This window comes from Polypterus senegalus, chromosome 2 (assembly GCF_016835505.1).
Source record: "Polypterus senegalus isolate Bchr_013 chromosome 2, ASM1683550v1, whole genome shotgun sequence".
In the NCBI taxonomy this organism is placed as follows: Eukaryota; Metazoa; Chordata; class Cladistia; order Polypteriformes; family Polypteridae; genus Polypterus; species Polypterus senegalus.
In genome coordinates this window covers 123,602,219-123,622,916 of record NC_053155.1, presented here as the reverse complement: position 1 = coordinate 123,622,916, position 20,698 = coordinate 123,602,219, and the positions used below count along the sequence as shown (strand labels likewise).

At 40.3% G+C, this 20,698-nt stretch overlaps 1 protein-coding gene across 6 annotated transcripts in view; it reads left to right on the top strand.

Annotated features, from left to right (window-relative positions):
* The window catches only part of LOC120523318 (interstitial collagenase-like), a 66,571-nt gene that overhangs the window by 575 nt on the left and 45,298 nt on the right, over window positions 1-20,698 (top strand). For 3 of the 6 annotated variants that reach the window (XM_039744532.1, XM_039744528.1, XM_039744529.1), the window contains exon 2: window positions 17,288-17,529. In XM_039744532.1, coding sequence (XP_039600466.1) covers window positions 17,288-17,529 — 242 coding nt within the window. Of the gene's footprint in view, window positions 1-5,562; window positions 5,583-11,288; window positions 11,405-17,287; window positions 17,530-20,698 lie in introns of those variants that run through there. The other 3 variants (XM_039744531.1, XM_039744530.1, XM_039744533.1) reach the window with 3 other exon arrangements.

Here is a 20,698-nt window from a genome sequence, read left to right as displayed (position 1 = left end):
TAATCATTCAAAAAATTTAATTTGCCATCTTATAAATATTGCATGACACTAATTAAAGTGAATTGCTGATGGGCAACATAGCCATGCGGTTGCTAGATCTGGTGCCTCGCAGCTCCAGGCACCAGGGTTTGGCATTCTACCCTGGTCATTGCCTATGCAGAGTTGAGCAGTGTCCAGATCTCTGATTATGTCCAAATCACGTAGATATGTCTGTGCTATCACTAAACTGAGCCAGTGTAAGTGGATGCCTTGCCACAGACTGGCATCCTGTCCATGGTTAATTTTGCCTTGTGCCTAAAGCCTTCAGGATATGGTCCTCCTTCTCACAACCCTGCATTCAGCATAAAAGGCTGTGTGTGGATGAAAGGATAATGGCTGTTCAGTAATGGATTAATGTTTTAATTCTTCATTTGATGACACTGAATGGTTTGCATACTGAGCGTGAAAATATCAAAATTCCACTAGATCTTTTCTTATAATTTTGTTATTTTTGTTTTCTTCGTCTGTTCTCCCAAAGTTGATATTCATATTCATGTCTGTGGAATGAGTATACAACATATAATCAGTACTGAGTATGACTGTTATGACTAGGCCTGGAAATGAGGACATTTGGGTGAAAAAATGAGGACATTTGAGGACACCTTTCCCTATGATGCCATAATACGCCTTTATACAGTCTTATGGTTTTTTTTAATAATATAAACCTTTAATAGAAGTTTATTACTATAATTATGACATGGTGGCCACAATCACAGTTACTGGCAAACTAATAAGCCATTAAATATTTTGAATACGTCAAGCCACTTAAATTGTCATTTTGCTTGACTTCTTCATTCTTTTATATTTTTCCACTGAAGCTGTTTTTCTCAGTAAATCTGGGTTCTTGGATAAATATGAATAGAAATCTTTACAAAGCATGCTATTAAAATTGAATCTTAGGAGCATTAGCCTCTTAATTGAATCTGTTCTACTCTTTGGAAAACAAGGATATTGCTGTTCATGTAGTCTGTGAACCTCCACTTTCTTTTTGGCATAATGAGTATTCGTGAATTTATGTAAATGAAATAATTGTGAAAATATTATTAAATTGCTTGAAGAAGTGACTTATTACTTGGTCAACTGATAACTAAAATATATTGCATTTATATAACAGAATAAATATGTGATTTTTTTTTTATTTAACTGAAACTTTAATAGTTTTATATTAATTATAAATCCATTTTGGAACAACAGGTGGCAATAACAATATTTTCCATTAAAATATTACAACGCGGGTGGCACGGTGGCGCAGTAGTAGCGCTGCTGCCTAGCAGTTAGGAGACCCGGGTTCGCTTCCCGGGTCCTCCCTGCGTGGAGTTTGCATGTTCTCCTTGTGTCTGCGTGGGTTTCCTCCCACAATCCAAAGACATGCAGGTTAGGTGGATTGGCAATTCTGAATTGTCCCTAATGTGTGCTTGGTGTGTTTGTGTGTGTCCTGCGGTGGTTTGGCACCCTGCCCAGGATTGGTTCCTGCCTTGTGCCCTGTGTTGGCTGGGATTGGCTCCGGCAGGCCCTTATGACCCTGTCTTCGGATTCAACGGGTTGGAAAATGGATGGATGGATATTACAAAGCAGCACTTACACTTAAATACGACGGACTGTATGTGGATGTATGAAATTTTTTGTTTAATGAAGCTGCTGAAAGAAGAATTGAAAATAAGATCTCACATAGAAAACCTGAAATTGTCATTTCGATTTTGAATAAATTTACTTAGTTACAGTGTATTAGGATTACAAATAAATTAATGAAAGGAACAACATTTATAATGAACTACCAAGATGGACGGATATTGACTGTTCTCGTCAATATTTTCATTGTTTACTATCGGAATGGAAGTGAAGATTCTAGGGAAAAAAGTGTGCTTACTACTTGCGCAAATGCAGTGTGCTTACTACTTGCGCAAATGCTAATTGGTGTATGGCTTTCCATTTTTAGCAATGATAAAAATATGGAAATTTTCAAACTGTAGAAGCCAAAATTCCAGACATTTTCAAAATGTTATAAATTCCTCCCAGACAGTCATTGGTCTGTTAAAAATGAGAACAAGCCTAGGAAAATGAGGACCGTTGGCAGCCCTAGTTTTGATTGTTAGTTCAGAAGGAGCTCTCATTCCAACCTGAGCAACATTGTAAATTCCCGAGATTACAGAAGCAAGTGAAAGATGTAAAGTAACTGCTCATGAATTATATTAATGTACAGTCAATCCAGTTTTGTTAGCTACTCCAAATAAATTAATGCTGTACAGAGTTTTGCTATTCACAAGGGTTTCGTGAGGGCAAAAGCTGCACCAGGATGGCATAGGACAGGGTCACTGTCTGGAGATGAGATGAAGGAGAAGTCCTGCATGTGCCAGTGTGGAAATACAGGAACCTCTTGGGGTCAGTGTTTCCTGTGCTCTTGGCAGTTGCACATACACAAGGAAGAGATAGTGGCGGAAGCTTTCCTTGAAGGCAAGTGAACTAGCAACTGTCCCAAAAGCCTCAACCTTTACTAACAGAGAGACCATGGCCAGAGAAGGGAGGCAAGAAATGCCTGCTTCTGAACAAATGGCATGGTGCAGGAACACATGGCACCAGATGTTGCTTCAGAAGGGTCACAGATGTAGGGATACAAGGGACTACAAAAGGGGATTGAGTCTTGGTTTCCCTGAAGCAATGTTATGGGAAATCCTTAACCCCTTTAAGGGATCCTGGGAGTTTTCTGTACCAAAAGCTTTACAGACAGGTGGTAAGTTGGGGTGAAGAAACAGACGATGGGAGGTAGACAGGCCAGAGTTTGGGGACTTCAGAACAGGAGTGGTTGGGTATGGTTTTATGATAAGAAAATAGGTGAGCAACACAAGTGGTAGATATGAGTTCAAACCAAAATATTGCTCTAGTTTTTTGTTTCTGACAATTTGCTTTCTCCTTGTGTCTATCACTCTTGTCTATTAATTTGTTATTAATAGCATCTTTTTGTTTCTAATAGGATGTTATTGTGTAAGTGGAAAGCATTCAGAAAGCAACCCCAATACTCAAAACCCCCCAAACCTCTCAACAACCCTTCAAAAAACAAACATAAATAAAAGCTCAAAATAACAGTGAAAAGAGTTGTGAAAACACAAAGTATTGTGATTTTGTCAGGATCTGCAGTGGCTGTCGATGATTTTTAAATGCAAAACATGGGTTCAGAAAATGGTTGTAACTGCATGAGTGTTCACTGTGAATGACTGGCAGCCCAACTCTGGTTCCTGTCAATTGCCCCATCCTTCCAGGATATAACAAGGTTCCTGCAAAACTGAACTTGATTAAGCAGAGTCAAAAACTGATAAATGGAGGGACTGATGAATGGAAAGGCACTATATAATAGATAGATGTGAAAGACACTATATAATAAAGGCACTACATAATAGATAAATGCTGCTTTAGTATGTCCTCCAAAAACTGAGCCCCCATCCAACTTTTTTTACCATCCACCACTGACAATAATAATGAAGTGAGTTTTGAAGGACTACAAAGTCCTACTCTCTATCACACCGCTTGATAAATTATTCCATGGCTCTGTTGTTCTTTTGTGTGAAGAAGATTGTGCTACAGTATATAACATTACAGCCAATCTGCCTTCTCGATTGCTTCTGTACACTGTCTAGGTGTAGATAGTGATGAGTCCACTATGACTTCTAGATCCCTGTCCTACTTTCAACTTTCAGATTTCTCATTGTGTATTCCAAAAAATTTTAATTCATAGATGTAATAAATTATATTTACTTACATTAAATTTCATCTGCCACATATCTGCCTAAGGCTGCATGCTATCCATATTCTAGTTTGGTATCGTAATTGAACAAGCTTGCTGTTTATATTCTCATTCACAGCATTTATATGACCCCTGAGGGACACAACTTGTGACATCATCTGAGTCTGATAAGGTTCCTCACACTGCAATCCTTTGCAGCTAGTGTTTGTGCTTTATATATACTGTATGTTAGGTAAGAATTCCAGTAATAAACTGGAGTACTGGTGAACAAGACAGGATGCTATAGAGTAGACAAGTCAACATGGTGTAGTGCCTGACCCTTCTTCCACATACAGGTGAACAACATGAGGAAGACAATGAAGACACAACTTTTCGTTTATTAAAAAGAAGCCAACCCTAGTATAAAAGTATTCTCAGCACAGCCTTTTAGCCATTGTGCTGATGGCTGGTAAGAAAAGTGTGTAGAGACTGAAGGAGCAGACAGAAAAAACGCTCGCCTGGCAGAAGGATGAAATGTTAGAGAGTACAGATTAAAACCCAACGAGCTAAGAAGGGGAATGGCTTTGTCAACCGAACTACAGTAGATATAAACAAGGTATGAACTATTGATTTCAAGATGTGTTCCTATAATTATTCTTTTTTTATTAATTTATATTTCCCTGTGTACTAATTATTAGCACCTATATTTCTGTCACACCTTTTAAAACTTGTCTGAGAGAACTTGGATGGTGCATGGAAGGCTCTTGATGATTGGTACACTTACTGTACATTTGTTAGATAAATGATCTCTGATTGTGTGTTTTTCGCCTCCCATGCTTTAATCTGAAAGAAAACTTTTGGCAGGTTAAACTATACATATGGCTTTTTTTAATAACAAATGGTTATTGCAAAATCAGAAAACAAGAATCTGTCTTAATAACTGCCACATACTGGCACCTGGTGACCTCTGAGTGCATTGCATGCCTGATTTTCAACATTCATATTTAAAAAGCCAAGTAACTTGCACTGCTCATAGACTACAGATACAGTGCAGCATGCAAGTGAATCTCCATGTGCTGTGATTTAAATGTGCCTGCTTCCTTTGTTGGTGGTCAAACACAATAGGCTTGTGCTCCTCTAAATAGAGGATATGAAGACATTCTCCTACTGAATTATCCACCATTATTATTAAACTAGCAACTTGGCGCGCGCTACGCTGCGCGTTGGATGACCACAGTTGTAGGACTCAATCGTAAGGACCTCTCGTCGGGTGTCTCATTGGCACGCTTTTGCCTCTTTCTTTCGCGATCACGGAGTAATCTGTCTTCTCTCTCTGTAGGGGTTTCAGTTGCCTTTCGTTGTGCGGCAGAGACACGTTGTTGAGCTTATCTGTGTGAACACTGAGCGTCCGTTTCTTGCGAGCGACTGTCACACCTTTGCCTCTTTCTTTCGTGATCACGCTGTAATGTGTCCTCTCTCGCAGCAGCAGGTTTAGTTGTGTTTCGTTTCGGCATTGTTCCGTAAGGTCTCCTCCGTACAAGTGCACATGGGTAGCTGAAGACAGAAAGGCATAGTGAAACACACGAATTGGTGACCAGGGGAACCATCCAACTCAGACGCGGGGCTAGAAATACTCAAGTGCACATGTTATTTATAATTTTTTTTTTTTTTTATGAACTTCCCCAAAAGAGTTGATCCTTGTAAAAAGTTAATAGTATATGAACAATATAATCAGTTGTAGTACGGGCGTTAATTAGCGTCACACCTCATAACCTGCATACACCACATGTTTGGCTGTAACCCCAGAAGCGCGGTGGACGCTGTAAGGGTAGGTTGTGGTTTCTGTTTCTTTCTTGATTTTTTTTTTTATTTCATTTTATTGGTTATTTAATAGGCAGAGGGGAGAAGACGTTAATGTGACACTCTGTCTATTTCTTTACTTTTGTTTTGAAAAGATTTTCGGGAACAGGAAAAATAAAAGCAAAGGGTAAAGAACGGAGGGCGGTAAACAGGAATTCTGAGAGGGACGGACTGGCGCTTTTCTACGGGGCGGCTATACAGCCAAAAGGAATGCGGACCTGGACACAGACACGGACACCGCGCTGGGCTTTTATTATATAGATGATCAGTGGTCCACTACACAAAATAAGGGCACCACCTCATAACATCATTGATTGCAAGCCACAAATTGGACTGATAAGAAATACACCCTTAGAAAAAAAAACAACATTCAGGATATTTCTGGTGAATTAAAGGTTTTTCAGCTGTGATGGGCTTTTTTCTCCTGCCAGGTAATCTGTGTTTGGATTCTGAGGCTGGTTACTTTTTGGCATCATATGGTACATATGTAAAAGAAAGAAGGGTATATAATGTATATACATATATACTGTACATTTTAAATAGAAAGGCACTGTATAAAACAGATAGATAGAAGAATCCTCCACATTCATTTATTTGTGGTTCTTTCTCATTAAGATGTTGTAGGTGCAATCAGGCATTCAAAATTCTCATTTTAGTATTTGCTACTTCTGTAAAACATGTGCTCCTTGAACTTGAGCCTCTAATTTGACACATATTACATTATTATGTACACACCATGTAATAGATAGATAGAATCCACCCTTTCTCTATTCCTACACCAGCTGTCAAATGGTGTCATGGGGCACTTTTAAACTTGCCCAGTTACTCCATCTTTGTAGGTGGTGAACCAGTATATCTGACACAACAGGCAGTGGTTCTGATGTCGTGTAGACATTTCATGAAATGGGGTCAGATATTGCCTAACTACCAAATGGAAGCTGGCAGAGAAAAAAGTTGTTCCAGGGGTGAAAGTACCTTCTTGATGTAATTGGTATGGTTAGACTCCCTTTGTTTAACATCAGAGATGCAAAAGAGAAATTCATACCATGAAACCTGCATTTTAAAAATTTGGCCTCCATTGTTGGTTAGATAGATAGACAGACATATCTTATGACCAAATCTATCATCTGGACCAACAGCTTTATAGCTTACAGTCTAACATCTCAATCAAGCCATACTACCTGAATAGAATAGCTTTACTGAACTAGTGGTACACCCCCAAAAAAGTACTTTTCACTGGTCTGGGAACCGCTCTCATGCTTGATTAAAATGAAAACACATCTGCTGGACATGATACCAAATGACATCTTTAAAAAAAGAACAATTTTTATATTGAAGATAAAAAGAAAAAAGTTCTCCTGCTGAGCAGCTGGTAAAAATGCTTCCAGCTTTTAATTTATCATCGTCATTTTGAGTCTTTAGTTCACTTTCCAGTGAAACCTGATACAATAATAACCAAGAGAGCTCAAAAGACAGCATAGAAATGTGGTCTGGCTGCAGGCAAAAGTAGTATTGTTCAAATACTGTCATTGGACTAACATGGAGAAGGCATTTACAAAGTCCAGAGGAACACTGTGGCTACTGTATCTCATTTCACGTGACTACTTAGTCAAAGCCCCACACCTGTGTTTAATTTTAATTCAATTTTTGCCTCATTTTGTTACCTTGCCCAAGGCACTGTACAGATTGTTCAAATGAATGCTGTCTGTTGTGCAGCTGTGGAGTTAGCTGTTTCTGCAATAATCAACTGCTTTTGTGGGAATTTTGTTTATTGCTCTATTGTTTGTGTAGAAGTTGTGATTTCTTTTCTTTTACGTTTCAGCATTTCAATTTTTATTTTTAACATTTGCACTCTTGTATGTGCTAGAACAGCTCTTATTGTAGATCAGTACACCAACCAAAGCTGATTTGTGCTTTGCACCCATTGCTGCCAGGATGGGCGCTGACTTTCCCTAACCATCATAAGGAAATAGATGAGTTATTAAAATCCATTCATTCATTATTCATTGGGTGTTCAATATAAGATCTGTATGTGTTCATCAGAAAGAAGAACAGTGCTAAAGGAGAGCCTCCTGTGGTATGCCTCCACACCCAGAGAATGACAAAGAGAGCACAATGAGAACAAAAAGAAAGAAGGAAAGCAGCTATCTTGTGTTTGCCATATCACTATAGGATAGAGAAAAGCAGACTGAGACTGTGGCTGAACTTGCCATACCAGTAAAACATCCATGAAGTACCCAGCCCTCTCAGGCGGCATGTTAATTAGCTATCAAAATGCAGTGAACTTGTAATACTTTTGAAATTGTGTTGAGAAGTTGTGAGGGAATTGTCACCCTCCAGACAACAAGATGTAGAAACTACGTTGTTAAGTGTGACAAACAACATAATTGTTGTGAAGTTTGCTTCATCAGAGGATATCAGAATGTCATTTACAACATGAGAGACTGCCATTTTTGTACTGTGGCTGGTGTGACAGCCTGACTTGAATTTCTCAAATAAATTGTGCTGTGTAAGGTCGTACTGAAGTTGAGTGGTAACTACTTTTTCAAGTATTTTAGAGATAAAGGTTAAATTTAAGATTAGTCTAGAATTATTAAGTGTATGTGGGTCTACCACAGGCTTTTAAAATAATGGTCTGATAAGTAACATTTTTAGTGCATCTGGAACTACGCCATTCTGTAATGAACTATTGATAATGCTAAGAATGGGTGCTGCCAGAGCATTGGTTTTGTTAGGACTGGGTCTAAGGAACAAGTAGTAAGCCTAATTGTAGAAAGTTATGACCAAATTAAAATTACTAAAGTGTGTGCAAAGTGAAACAGTGTTTGCCAATCCAGTATTAAGTGTGCACTGTTAATGCCCATTGGTATTCGCATTGTATTTCAGAATTCCCATTTGTTAGATTAGCCACTGTTCTAAGCAGTACGAAACGATTGCTGCTACCTGTTAATGTAGAATAGTAGTCTGAGCGGGCTATAAAGAGGGCTTTTTTATATTATTTAGCTCTCTCTGTTCATGCAGTTTGAAAGACCTGCAGCTTCATTGCTCTCCATCTACACTTCGGTTTTCAACATTCTAATTTAAGAGCTCGAGCACTCTCATTAAACCAGGATGAGATTCTACGTGTTTTAATCAGTTTTGTTTTAAGGGGAGCTACTGTATCTAAAGCTTTTTCAAAGTCACATTATAATTTGATGTAAGCATATCTAAACTGTTTTCTACAATTATGCTTGAGTTTCTCAAAATATCTACACATTTTGAAGTAGAGTTACTATCTAGATGTCATACTGTCCTTGTTTTAATCTGTGAGTCTATTGATAAGGGTAAAAGCAAGTAACACATAATTAAGTAATGATCAGAAATAACTTCATTTAATGGAGTAATATTTAAATATTTAATCTTAACTACATAAGTAATAATAAGATCAAATGTGTGATTATGACTATGAGTTGGTCCATTGACAATCTGGTAAAACCTTACTGAATTTAACAAAAAAGTTAAATATTTATTGAAAGTGTCAGTTTCCACCTCTAATCTTTATCGTCAACACTAAATGGATGTAATTTATAGCTAAAATCAAATAAAAGGCTGCCTAATTCAGTCACACACAATGAATATGGTCCTGGTGGTCTGTTTTAATATCTAATATGAGTGCCTCAAAGAATAAAAATTACATTTTTAGAGGCAGTTTGTAGTTCTACTCACAGAATTATCCCAAGGCCACCTCATTGACCAGAATCCCTTGATTTATGAAGGAATTTATGCCCATTTGGTGATGCCTCAGCTAAAGGAATAATGTCAATTTTACTAAGCCAGGTTTCAGTGAGAAGACAAAAATCAGAGTGAATAGTAAAAAAACATGAACATAAAAATGATAAAATATAACCAAAAGCACATTAGATACGTCTCTATCATGCTACTTGCAGGTTTTAATTTTATAGCATAAGTCACTGTGTTAAGGTATTGCTCTTCATATTGGCACCTGGCTACCTAGACTAGCAAGAAGAGGCTTATGGGTGTTTGTCTTTGTATGCCCTCAGGAGGTTCCATCTGAGACTGTCTTCTAACCTGTGCCAACCCAGTAGCAATTGTCTTGCAATAATTTTGCAATACTAATTCAATTCAATATATTTTTATTAAGTGCATTTTGAATTATAAGTCCAGCGCATCTTACAACATGGTGTGAAAATAAGTAATCAACATAAGTTAAGATAAATAACTTTTTTATATGTACAGTATGAAATATAACATACTGTACATATTACATTGTGCTATGTTGCAGCCTTGTGATAAAATCAAAATGATTTTTTTCTCCACATCAAGTAACACGCAATACTCCACAAAGACAAAGGGAAAACAGGGTTCTAGAAATGTTTTTTAAGTTAATAAAAAAATAAAAATAAAATATCACATTTGGGGATTTTCTACCATTCTTCTCTGCAGATCCTCTCAAGCTCTGTCAGGTAGGATGGACACTGCTGGTGGACAGCTATTATCAGGTCTCTTCAGAAATGTTTAATTAAGGTCACATTTGAGCTCTTGCTGGGCAACTCAAGGACAGTCTTATAGTTGCTTTCTGCTTAGGGTCATTGTCCTGTTGGAAGATGAACTTTCGACCCTGTCTAAGGTCCAGAGCACTCCAGAGTAAATGTTCATTAAGGATATCTCTGTAATTTGTACCAGTCAGCTTTCTCTCAACTTTGTCTACCCTTCCAATACCTGCCTCTAACAAACAACCCATGGCATTACACAGGTGATAAACTCTGCCTGGTTTACTCCAGACATGACGGTAGTCTTGACCACAGAATCTTGTTTCTCAGAGTCTGAGATTCCTTTAGGTGCTCTTTTGCAATTCTAAGTGGGCTTCCATGCATTTTATTATTGAGTAGAAGCTTCTGTTTGGGCACTCTGTCGTAAAGCCCATATTAATGAAGTATTGCAATGATGGTTATCCTTCTGGAAATTTCATACAGATTCTCTGGAACTAAGCCAGTGTGACAATCGGGTTCTTGGTCACCTCTCTTAGCATAGCCCTCCTTCTGCAATTTCTCAGTTTGGCTGGGTGGCAAATAGTAGAAAAAGCCTTGGTTGATCCAAACATCTACCATTTAAGAATTATGAAGGGCAGCTATGCTCTCGTGGATCTTTTGCCTTCCCCAGATCTGTGTCTTAAAATAGTCCTGTCTCTAAGCTCTGCAAGCAATTCCTTCAGTCTCATGGCTTGATTTTTGCTCTGATGCACATTGTCATCTGTGGGACCTTCTATAGATGGGTATGAATCTTTCCTAAACATATCCCATCAATTGAACTGGTCACAGATTGACTCCAAACAAGATGTAGAAGCATCTCAATGATGATCAATAGAAAGTGATGCACCTGGGACAAATTTTAAGTGTCATAGCTAAGGATCAGAACACTTGATTCAATGTAATATGTGTTTCTAATTAGAAATAAATTAGCAAAATTTGTAAAATCCCCTCTTTGCTTCATTATTCTGAGGCATTGATTGTTACTTGATGCAAGGAAAAATTAATTTAAATGATTTTAGCACAACATTGTAAAATTACATATTGTGAAAAAAACTGAAGGAGTAGGAATACTTTCTGAATCCAATCTATGTTACATGACTACAACACTTTTTCCATCATCTGTATTTTCTTTCTCTTGGTTACAGTCATGGAAGCATATTCTGGCAGTATTGTTCCTGAAACTGGCTCCTACTTACATATCAAGTCTTATCAATGCTATTTAGAGTCACCAATCAACTAGAAAGCATGTTACAGGATTTTGGTAAGAAATCAATACAAACATGGGGAAAATGTGTATAAAAAAAACTAAAATAGATAAAAATAGTCCATGTCTGGAGTGAGTATGTTGGCTAAGCGGTGGAGGGAGAATGAATCATTATGAATTAAACTAGCTGGAGTACCCAGCGTTGCCCGGGAATGTATAACAGGTGAATTTACCAAATGAAAAAAACAGAACATAGAATTAGATCAAACAGTTTTGTGATTGAAATTTTATTGTAATAGGTAATATAAGTGGTTATTCCAGAGCCCCTGGATACAGTATATTTTTTGTTTTGCCATATGGTGTAAAAGTTAACAAATTCTGAGGATTGCCCACTCTAAAACATGATACATAGAGTTGTGCATGTGAAAAGCATGGATTTTCCAAATTGATGCCTTTAACTTGCAGTGCTTGGCCTTGAGCGCTATTAATTGACTTGGCAAAAGCCAAACGAACAGGAAATTGTAGTAGTTTGAAATCAAAAGGTAAATCATTCAGAATTAGAGGAATTGTTGGTATGAAAACATCGTCACGTCATGCACAACGCTTCAGACGCCCTTGAAATAGACTTTTTTATGGCATCGGAAGTGGACTTTTTAATTCTACGTCTTTTGTTCAGGGGCATGGGTATAATAGCGAAAAGCAGGACAATTATAATGTGTTACATGGTATTACGTACGGAATAAACACCACAGTGAGATGAATGCACGTTATTTACAATATGTCGCAAAGCGAACAAATAGCACCAGTCAGTCAGAAAGACCAAGACTGAAATCATACTGTGAGTCGGAAAGCGAGCAAATAGCACAGAAATACGGAAAGCCAGTGGGTTGATCACGTTTTAAATCCATACGGCAGTTCTCCTTCACCCGATGAAAGCAGTCGGCCTACTCATACTTGGACACTGTGAAACGGGACCCAGACACAGACAGACGGACATCGTTGTTTCACCACACACACGTTTATTCACCGCAACTATATACAATATTTACAAGTTTTTAGTGCATGTCCCAGTGCCTCCAGCACCGATCCCCCAAAAGTCCAGGCCTCACAGTCCTTTGTGCCTCTTCTTCTGGCCGCCTCCAGTCCTCTCTCCAGCTCCGTTCTTCTTCCACCAGACTTCCGCTCTCGAATGCAGGGAGACGGCCCCTTTAATTCCACCCCGGATGGGCTCAAGATGTTTCCCGGCACTCCTCCTTGGACACGCCCCTGTGTGGCGGAAGTGCTGGCTGCGCACCCAGAAGCCCTCTGGGTGTCTCTTGTCTTCTTCCCCCCAGCACTTCCTGGTGTGGCGGAAATGCTGGGCTCCAGGGTTCTTCAGGCACTGGGGCGCTGCTTGGCGGTGGCCACGGGCCCCCACAGGGTTGGGCTTCCAAGCCCCTACCCGAGGCCACCAAAGGAGGAAGCACAAGCCCTCCTCTGGTCCCCTCGGGCGTCCCGGCTGGGCTCCACCACCAGCCGCCTGTGACAACACTTATTCCATCTGTTGGAAATTTAAAGAAACATGGTCATAAAGGAGCCCCATCCACAGTTTGGTGGCGATCAGACACCCAGTGTAGATTTATATGGCGAACAAACAAATATCAGTCAGAAAGCCATCCCTTTCCCCAGATGTTTCATCCGCTTTTCCATCAGCAGCCCTTCTCCTGTTGGCAGACAGCCTGGTTTCTCTTTCTTGAGATGACTCATAGGGGTTTCCCTTTCTTGAATAAATAAATTACGGGTTTTTCAAATTTTCATTTTTTTCTCTGTGCTTAAAACTCATTAAAAAAAGCTTTTACAGAGAGCAGTTTGTAAGGCTATAGTGTGAACTCTTGCAACGTTAGTTTTCTCTGTTCAAGGTTTTCTCAGTGTTATTCAGTTTTTTTACATTTAGTTTACTATTACAATGTACATTCTATGGTATAATTGACAATTTTTGTTCTTAAAAAATATATTTATATACGGCTTGTATGGTCCGGAACGGATTAATTGTATTTACATACAATCCTATGGGAAAATTACTTCGGGTCACGACCAAATCGGGTTGTGACCAGAGTTTTGGAATGAATTACGGTTGTGACCCGAGGTTCCACTGTGTGTGTGTGTGTATATATATATATATATATATACTGTATATATTGTGAACGATAGGGGGCACTCTCGCTCCCTTGAACCCCTGTCCACGACTCCAGACACCAGGTAAAAGTCCAAATGTTGACTTTATTTTTCTTCCACAGTGCACAAAGCACACTCTCCACCACAATACTCATATAAATCAACAATTCTCAAATAAACCAATCCTCCAGCTCCCAGACGCGTTGCCACCCTTCCACCTAGCTCAGCTCATTGTCTGTGAGTTCCCATAGTCCTTTTATAATCCCTGACCCGGAGCTGTTTCTGCCCAACAGTCCACAAGTCCTTATTCCTTCCGGGTCAGGGTAAATAGTCCTTTTCTTCAACCCGGAAGTCTGTCGCTCTTCCTATGACGAACCTCCGGGTCACAGGGCACAAAGAAGCCCTCGGTCCTCCCTCCTGTGGCCCCCACGGCGTCCAGCAGGGCTTTGCATAAAAACTCCATTGTCCATGATGCCCTGCTGGTCTTCTGGGGACCTCCACGCTGCAAGGAGGGCTCCACCTGGCGGCTTGGGGGTATTGGCCGGGATAAATGGCCATCCATCCTTCACAGTATTCCCCCCCCAGCGACGAATTATTATTCAGAGCAGCCTGCCCCGAGAGGGAAGTCTTCTTCCAAGAGGACGTCCTGGTTGAGCCTTGATTAATACGAACATCTTGGTCCCTGGAGAACCTAGGGGGAATATTATTCCAAATCGACATCTTGTCTCCCTCTCTCCAAGGACAAATATGGCCCAACCTTCGGCACCCGTAACACTGCCTCTGTCCTCCTGGTATTCTCCCCCTACGGGACTGAAAACAATAAGGAAATGTTAGGTCCTCCCCTTTTACTGGGAGAGAAACCCCTGCCGCCTCTAACGGTGCTTTCTCTATTTCTGTCTCTTTTTCTTTCTTGTCAGGAGACCTCGGTTTAATCTTAGAGCCCTCCTGTTTAATCTGGGGCTTATATACAGTCTGGGTCTCTCTATTACAAGAAGAGAGCCCCTTTACTGTCTGCACCCCTCTTGATTTACAAATTACGGTGGCGGCGTCTTAAGGGCCGTCTCGCTCCGGGAATCAGCACTGTCTAGCTGCCCCGGATCGATTAGCCCTTCCGCTGACCACTCGGTTAACATACCGGCCTCTCTTGTAGGGTACACCGTGTATTGGCACCCGCTACTTATTAAACGCGGGCCCGGATCACACCGCGTCCCTCTATTATGTACGATACGGGTCTCGCTTACCTGTATCGCCGCATCATTTATTACGGGAGGCTCCCACCAAATCGCCGCACGTAGGCCCTCACCTTCTCCAACGGCTCTCTGGCTGCCGCTCCCAAATCCCCGACGATCTTTTCAATGGTCGCCAGGACCTGTAAGACACTCGCTACGGGCTCGATTAGTTTTTCGAGCTCCCGCAAGTTTATATAATTATTTATTTCGACCGGCATAAGACTTACTTCCTTGTCTGTCTTCTCTGCCGGCTGGGAGCCAATGAGCACGCCCGCTTCAGGCATGTGCTCTGACGGGTCTCGCGGAGGCTTCTGGGACTTGGAGTTGTCAGAGGGTCGAGTTGCCTTCTTCGGCGAACTGCGGTCTGTCTTTAATATTTTTGCGACATCCTGATCAGCTACTTCCCAACCCTCCTTACCTTCTTGTGGGTTGAGCGATGCCTCGCTCGCCTCCCCCTTCTCCTTCGGAAAGACCAAGTCCGTTCCTTCGGGCTTGAAGGTGCAAACAGCAGGACGCGGAGCTCCTCCTTCCCAGAATGCACCGGGTTTGCTACCGTGTCCCTCGTCGGCTGCCATCATGCGGAAGTCGACTTCTAGGCGCTCTGGCTTCAACAGGAGAAGGCCGTCGTCGTCGGGGCAGTCTCCTTTTTCCCTCGGAGCCTCCAGGTGGTCATCTCCAAGGTACATGCACGGGACAAGGTGAGAAACAATAAAAGGATTTTTCATGTCGTTTCTCGGCACGTACCTTAGAGGGATCGTTGCTTCCTGGAGGTTTCTCCGGACTTGTAAGGCTTCTCCTTAACTCCTCCCGAGCGTCGGCCATTGCACCTACGGCACTCCCGCTGGCGTTGTCGATTTGCTTGCCCTTCTTCTTTCCCATTTTGGACTCGGTTTTTTCGGGTTTTGGCGATGCTGTGGTGATTCCTGATTCCGTAGTCTTCTCGGGGTTCGTTATCCACAGAAATATTTTATTCAGGTCCTGTGCAAACGACGCTAGAGTATCCTGCCGACTACGCCACTGTGAACGATAGGGGGAGCTCTCGCTCCCTTGAACCCCTGTCCACGACTCCAGACACCAGGTAAAAGTCCAAATGTTGACTTTATTTTTCTTCCACAGTGCACAAAGCACACTCTCCACCACAATACTCATATAAATCAACAATTCTCAAATAAATCAATCCTCCAGCTCCCAGACGCGTTGCCACCCTTCCACCCAGCTCAGCTCGTTGTCTGGGAGTTCCCATAGTCCTTTTATACTCCCTGACTCGGAGGTGTTTCTGCCCAACAGTCCACAAGTCCTTATTCCTTCTGGGTCAGGGTAAATTGTCCTTTTCTTCAACCCAGAAGTCGGTCGCTCTTCCTATGACGAACCTCCAGGTCACAGGGCACGAAGAAGCCCTCGGTCCTCCCTGCAGCTCCCTCCTATGGCCCCCACGGCATCCAGCAGGGCTTTGCATAAAAACTGCATTTTCCATGATGCCCTGCTGGTCTTCTGGGGACCTCCACGCTGCAAGGAGGGCTCCACCTGGCGGCTTGGGGGTATTGGCCGGGATAAATGGCGCCATCCTTCACTATATATATATATATATATATACATATATATACAGTACTGTATATACAGTATATATATATATATATATATATACAGTACTTGACCCAAACCCTAGACACAATATCACCCCACACAACTCCTGGTTTAAAATTACTGTGCACACAGCCATAAATACCTCTCTTTCCGCTCCACCAGTTGAGTGTTGCCCACTGCCTCCTAACTCTGTCTCCCTGATGTGAGGCATTGGCCTCCTTTACAAGTTGAACCTGAGAATACTGTCACTGCACTGTTTGTTGGTAACTCTTTTGGGACCCCATGGAAACCAGTGTTCTCCTTCCCCAACAGTGCCCTCGGCTGGCACTCAAGGACACCGACAAGGCTGCACTTCTGAACTCCAATTCCCATGCAACCTTTTTGGAAGTCCTGGTTGGGATCAGTCTGGAGGAGTACTGCAACCTTTTATGTGGGGGTATGAACTGCTCCACGTTCATTCAATCTGTTCATTATACCTTGATCCCAGAAGGACAAAGATTACAGAATGCTCTGGCTGGGTTGTGTCTTAACTCCTGCATTCCTTCTCTCATGGCCTCTAAGGTGTGCAAGACATCTGTCTCCATACATCTGTGGCACTTACAATATTAACTAACAAACAGATGCAAACAGTAATAACTAGACTGGTTTACAGTCACCATTTACAATAACAGCATGTCTTTGGACTCTGGGAGGACACCTCAGTCCATAAAGGAAATGTACTTGAATACAATAAAAACATGCATCAGAGCTTGGTTGAAATAATCTGACTGATTTTATCATCACAATTATTACATTATGCATTATTTCTGAACCCTTTACTTAATGAAATGTATTCACTCTCTTATACAGTATTTGTTATTCAATTTAACTATTTTCTGTGAGATTGGACTCGTATTAAAGTCAAAGAAAATGTGTATACCTCCAGCACCAGACACACCTTAATTCTATTTCTTCTGTATTTTTTCTTATGCAGGAATATCTGAAAAAGTTCTATAATTATAAACCAGATCAGGATCGTGGAAAATCAAGACGGAGTACCAATTCAGAGAGCTTTCAAGGAAAATTAATGGAAATGCAGAAGTACTTTGGACTCAGGGGAACTGGAGAGCTTAGTGAGGAAACACTAACCACAATGAAAAAACCAAGATGTGGTCTGTCAGATGCAGAAGATTATGGAGACTCTACAAGATGGAAGAATGTTAATTTGACATATAAGTAAGTATTAACAATGACAGTCTATTTCACATTTACACATGACAATTGTCAAAAGATTGTCATAGGCCCCATTACTTATATTTGTAGGCTGTAATGTATTTTTTTTATTAATTATTTTTTTAAACATATCTCTCTATATCAGGAGGCTGGACTCCTTTACAGAACCACTTACAGGCAACTAACAAAGTAATCATGAAAACAGTTTCACTGTTATATCTATCCAGCAGAACTGTAAAGCTTCACATACCAAGTAATTATTAAGATTTAAGAGCTGCATGATTAATTTGAGATTCCAGATTGGCCTCATATAAGCAAGTGTGGGTGTGTGCCGAGTGCACCCTGTGGTTGGCTCACCAGAACCTAAATAGTACACTGTGAAAGGATAAGAAAATGCATGAATGGATGGATGTGCAATGAAACAAGAGCATGATGAGAGCTATTCCAGAATGAAAAAGCTAAAATCCCCTTTTGGGTCAAATAAAGTACTCTTTATCTATCTATCTATCTAATACATAGTGTTTACATAATAATGTAATATGTTTCAAATTAGTGGCTCAAGTTCAAGGAGCACACGTTTTACAGAAGTAGCAAATACTAAAATGAGAACTTGGAATGCCTGATTGCACCTACAACATCTTAATGAGAAAGAAGCACAAATAAACAAATGTGGAGGATTCTTCAGCCCTTTTATCTCTCTCTCAGTAAAGGAACCAGGTAGGATCCTGTTCACAGAATTAAACAGGCATGATCTGATATTGATTTGATTACGGAATTTAACTGATTTTATCAGTAGGAAATTAAAGATTAAATAATTGTGCACATTTTATTCCTATAAATGGTTAGGCTTTTTTACTATATGTTGGTGTAGATTGTCCTCCTGTATCTCCCTGCGATTGCTGTACTCATTATATTCACACCATTAAAGCAAAAAGTGAAGAAAATTGAGACGTTTTATTGGTGAAGATGGTCTCTGCCTGTTAATGTTTGCATATTATAATTTACTCAGTTAGCCAATAGAAGGGGTCATTTTGCTTCACTTCTCATCACTCTACTACCATTAAAAAAGCAAAAAGAAAAGCAAAACATAGTTACAAGAACTGTGGTGGGCTGGCGCCCTACCCGGGGGTTTGTTTCCTGCCTTGCGCCCTGTGTTGGCTGGGATTGGCTCCAGCAGACCCCCGTGACCCTGTAGTTAGAATATAGCGGGTTGGATAATGGATGGATGGATGGATAGTTACAAGCACTGTTTTTCTAGTTTAAAGATTTTTTTTTTTAGTTTAAGTGATTGATTTTATTTAACTTTTAGTTTTTTGCCAACTTTTAATTTTAGTTTTTCATTCTCTTTTGTTTTCATTTAGTTTTAGTTTAGTTTTTCAGTAATCACCTTTTAGTTTTGGTCACTCCAAGAATGTCCATATGGACACAGTTTTGCAAGTGTAAAACACAGTTTTCTTTATAGTTGTCAAAATGTATATCATTCATGTTGTACCTATCAACTTAACACATACAATTTTACTGTCTGTGACAGAATGCCATTTTCTTCTGATTATCTGACAGTTCTGGGCTACCAGTATAATATAATAAAATAAGAAGCATGCTCTGATTTCAAATTTTACTGTAACCTGTAACTACTTTAAGCAAATGGTTATTTAATTTCAAAAATACTTTCTGTATTACTTTTGAGATTCCGTTTGTAAACATTAAGATCACCCCAAACATATACACTTTTTTTAAATTTAATGCTGACTATATGTCATCTACCCATTTTAAAACATTAAAAGGCGTCTATTTTAACAGAATTATTTTTTTGCTTATTTTTTGAAATACTGTTGAAGTCACTAGTTGAACTGTGTTAATTACAACAATGGCAGAAGTCTAGATCGAGAAAGTTGTTCCATGTATATACTGCATTTCTGCATGCACACTGTTTACATGAAATACTGAAAATCTGTTATAGCTACATCTCAGATCATTCACTTAGTGTCGCAGTGCTACCCTCATGTACAGTATAAAAAATATGTCCATGTAATATTCACTTGTTTGTCTTTACAAATTGAATTGAACAACCATTGCTTGGACCTTAATATGAAAACAATCAGGTATTCTGCTATAAAATTTGCTTTCAAAACTTCAATGAATGAGCTTCTGTTGTGGAAAATATTTACCGTAGATACTCGCGTATAAGTCAAAAAATTTATGCCTTAAAATTCATTCAAAAAAACAGAGTTGACTTATCCACGGGGCAACACAATTTTCCATAGAATTTGGGTAATGGCACAGTGCACAGTGCTTTTATTTAAAACAGTCAATTTAAAATCAGTGTTCAAAGTAAACAGTGCAGTGATTCAAAAGAACTCTTCATTAAATAAATAATCCATAAAGCAAACGTGGAGGTTTAAAAATAAATAAAATAGAAAAACAATCCTTTAAAAACCCGAGGTTAAAACATTGCTGGAAGCAGTCTTTAAAATCAATAAGCCCGGTGCCTCTTTTAAACTAGCGTCTCACCTGCTTCTCCTGGTTGGGCTTTATAGCAGGCGAGACGCGCTCTCAGAAGCTGTCCTTTCTCACACACACACACAGGTCTGGAGTCCTCCCAATCCTGGCTTCGGTCTGGCACTCATCCCTGGCCTGACACTTGGAACCTTGGCATCCAGGACGCTCACACAAAGGACTTCACTTCCAAGCCTCCCGACTCCCGCTGCTGTCCTGACCTTACGCGGACAGTCTTTTCTACTTTGTTCACTCCCGCTACATGATTGCTCAGCGGGACCGACTTGTACTTCGACTCCCGGGTGTCGGCCTAACACCCAGACTTCCACACAGCTCTCTCTCTCTCTCTCTCTCTCTCTCTCTCTCTCTCTCTCTCTCTCTCTCTCTCCTGCTTTCTCCAGCCACCTCCGTCTTTCTTACTCTTCCTTGTTTTTTTTTTTTACTTTGTTTTTCCTTCCTCTCTAACTGACTCGCGCTTCTCTTTATATGCAGAGAGGACATAGCAGCTGCAGCACATTAGCCACCTGTGCATTAGGTGAGAAACGCCCACACGCAGATCACCCTGCGGCTCGCTACAGCCACCATGCCCCCACGCTAAGCCGCAAGCGCAGTGATTATTTATTTAAAAACTAAAATGCCCTTTGCTAAGAGAGCTGTGGATCCATAACACTACATA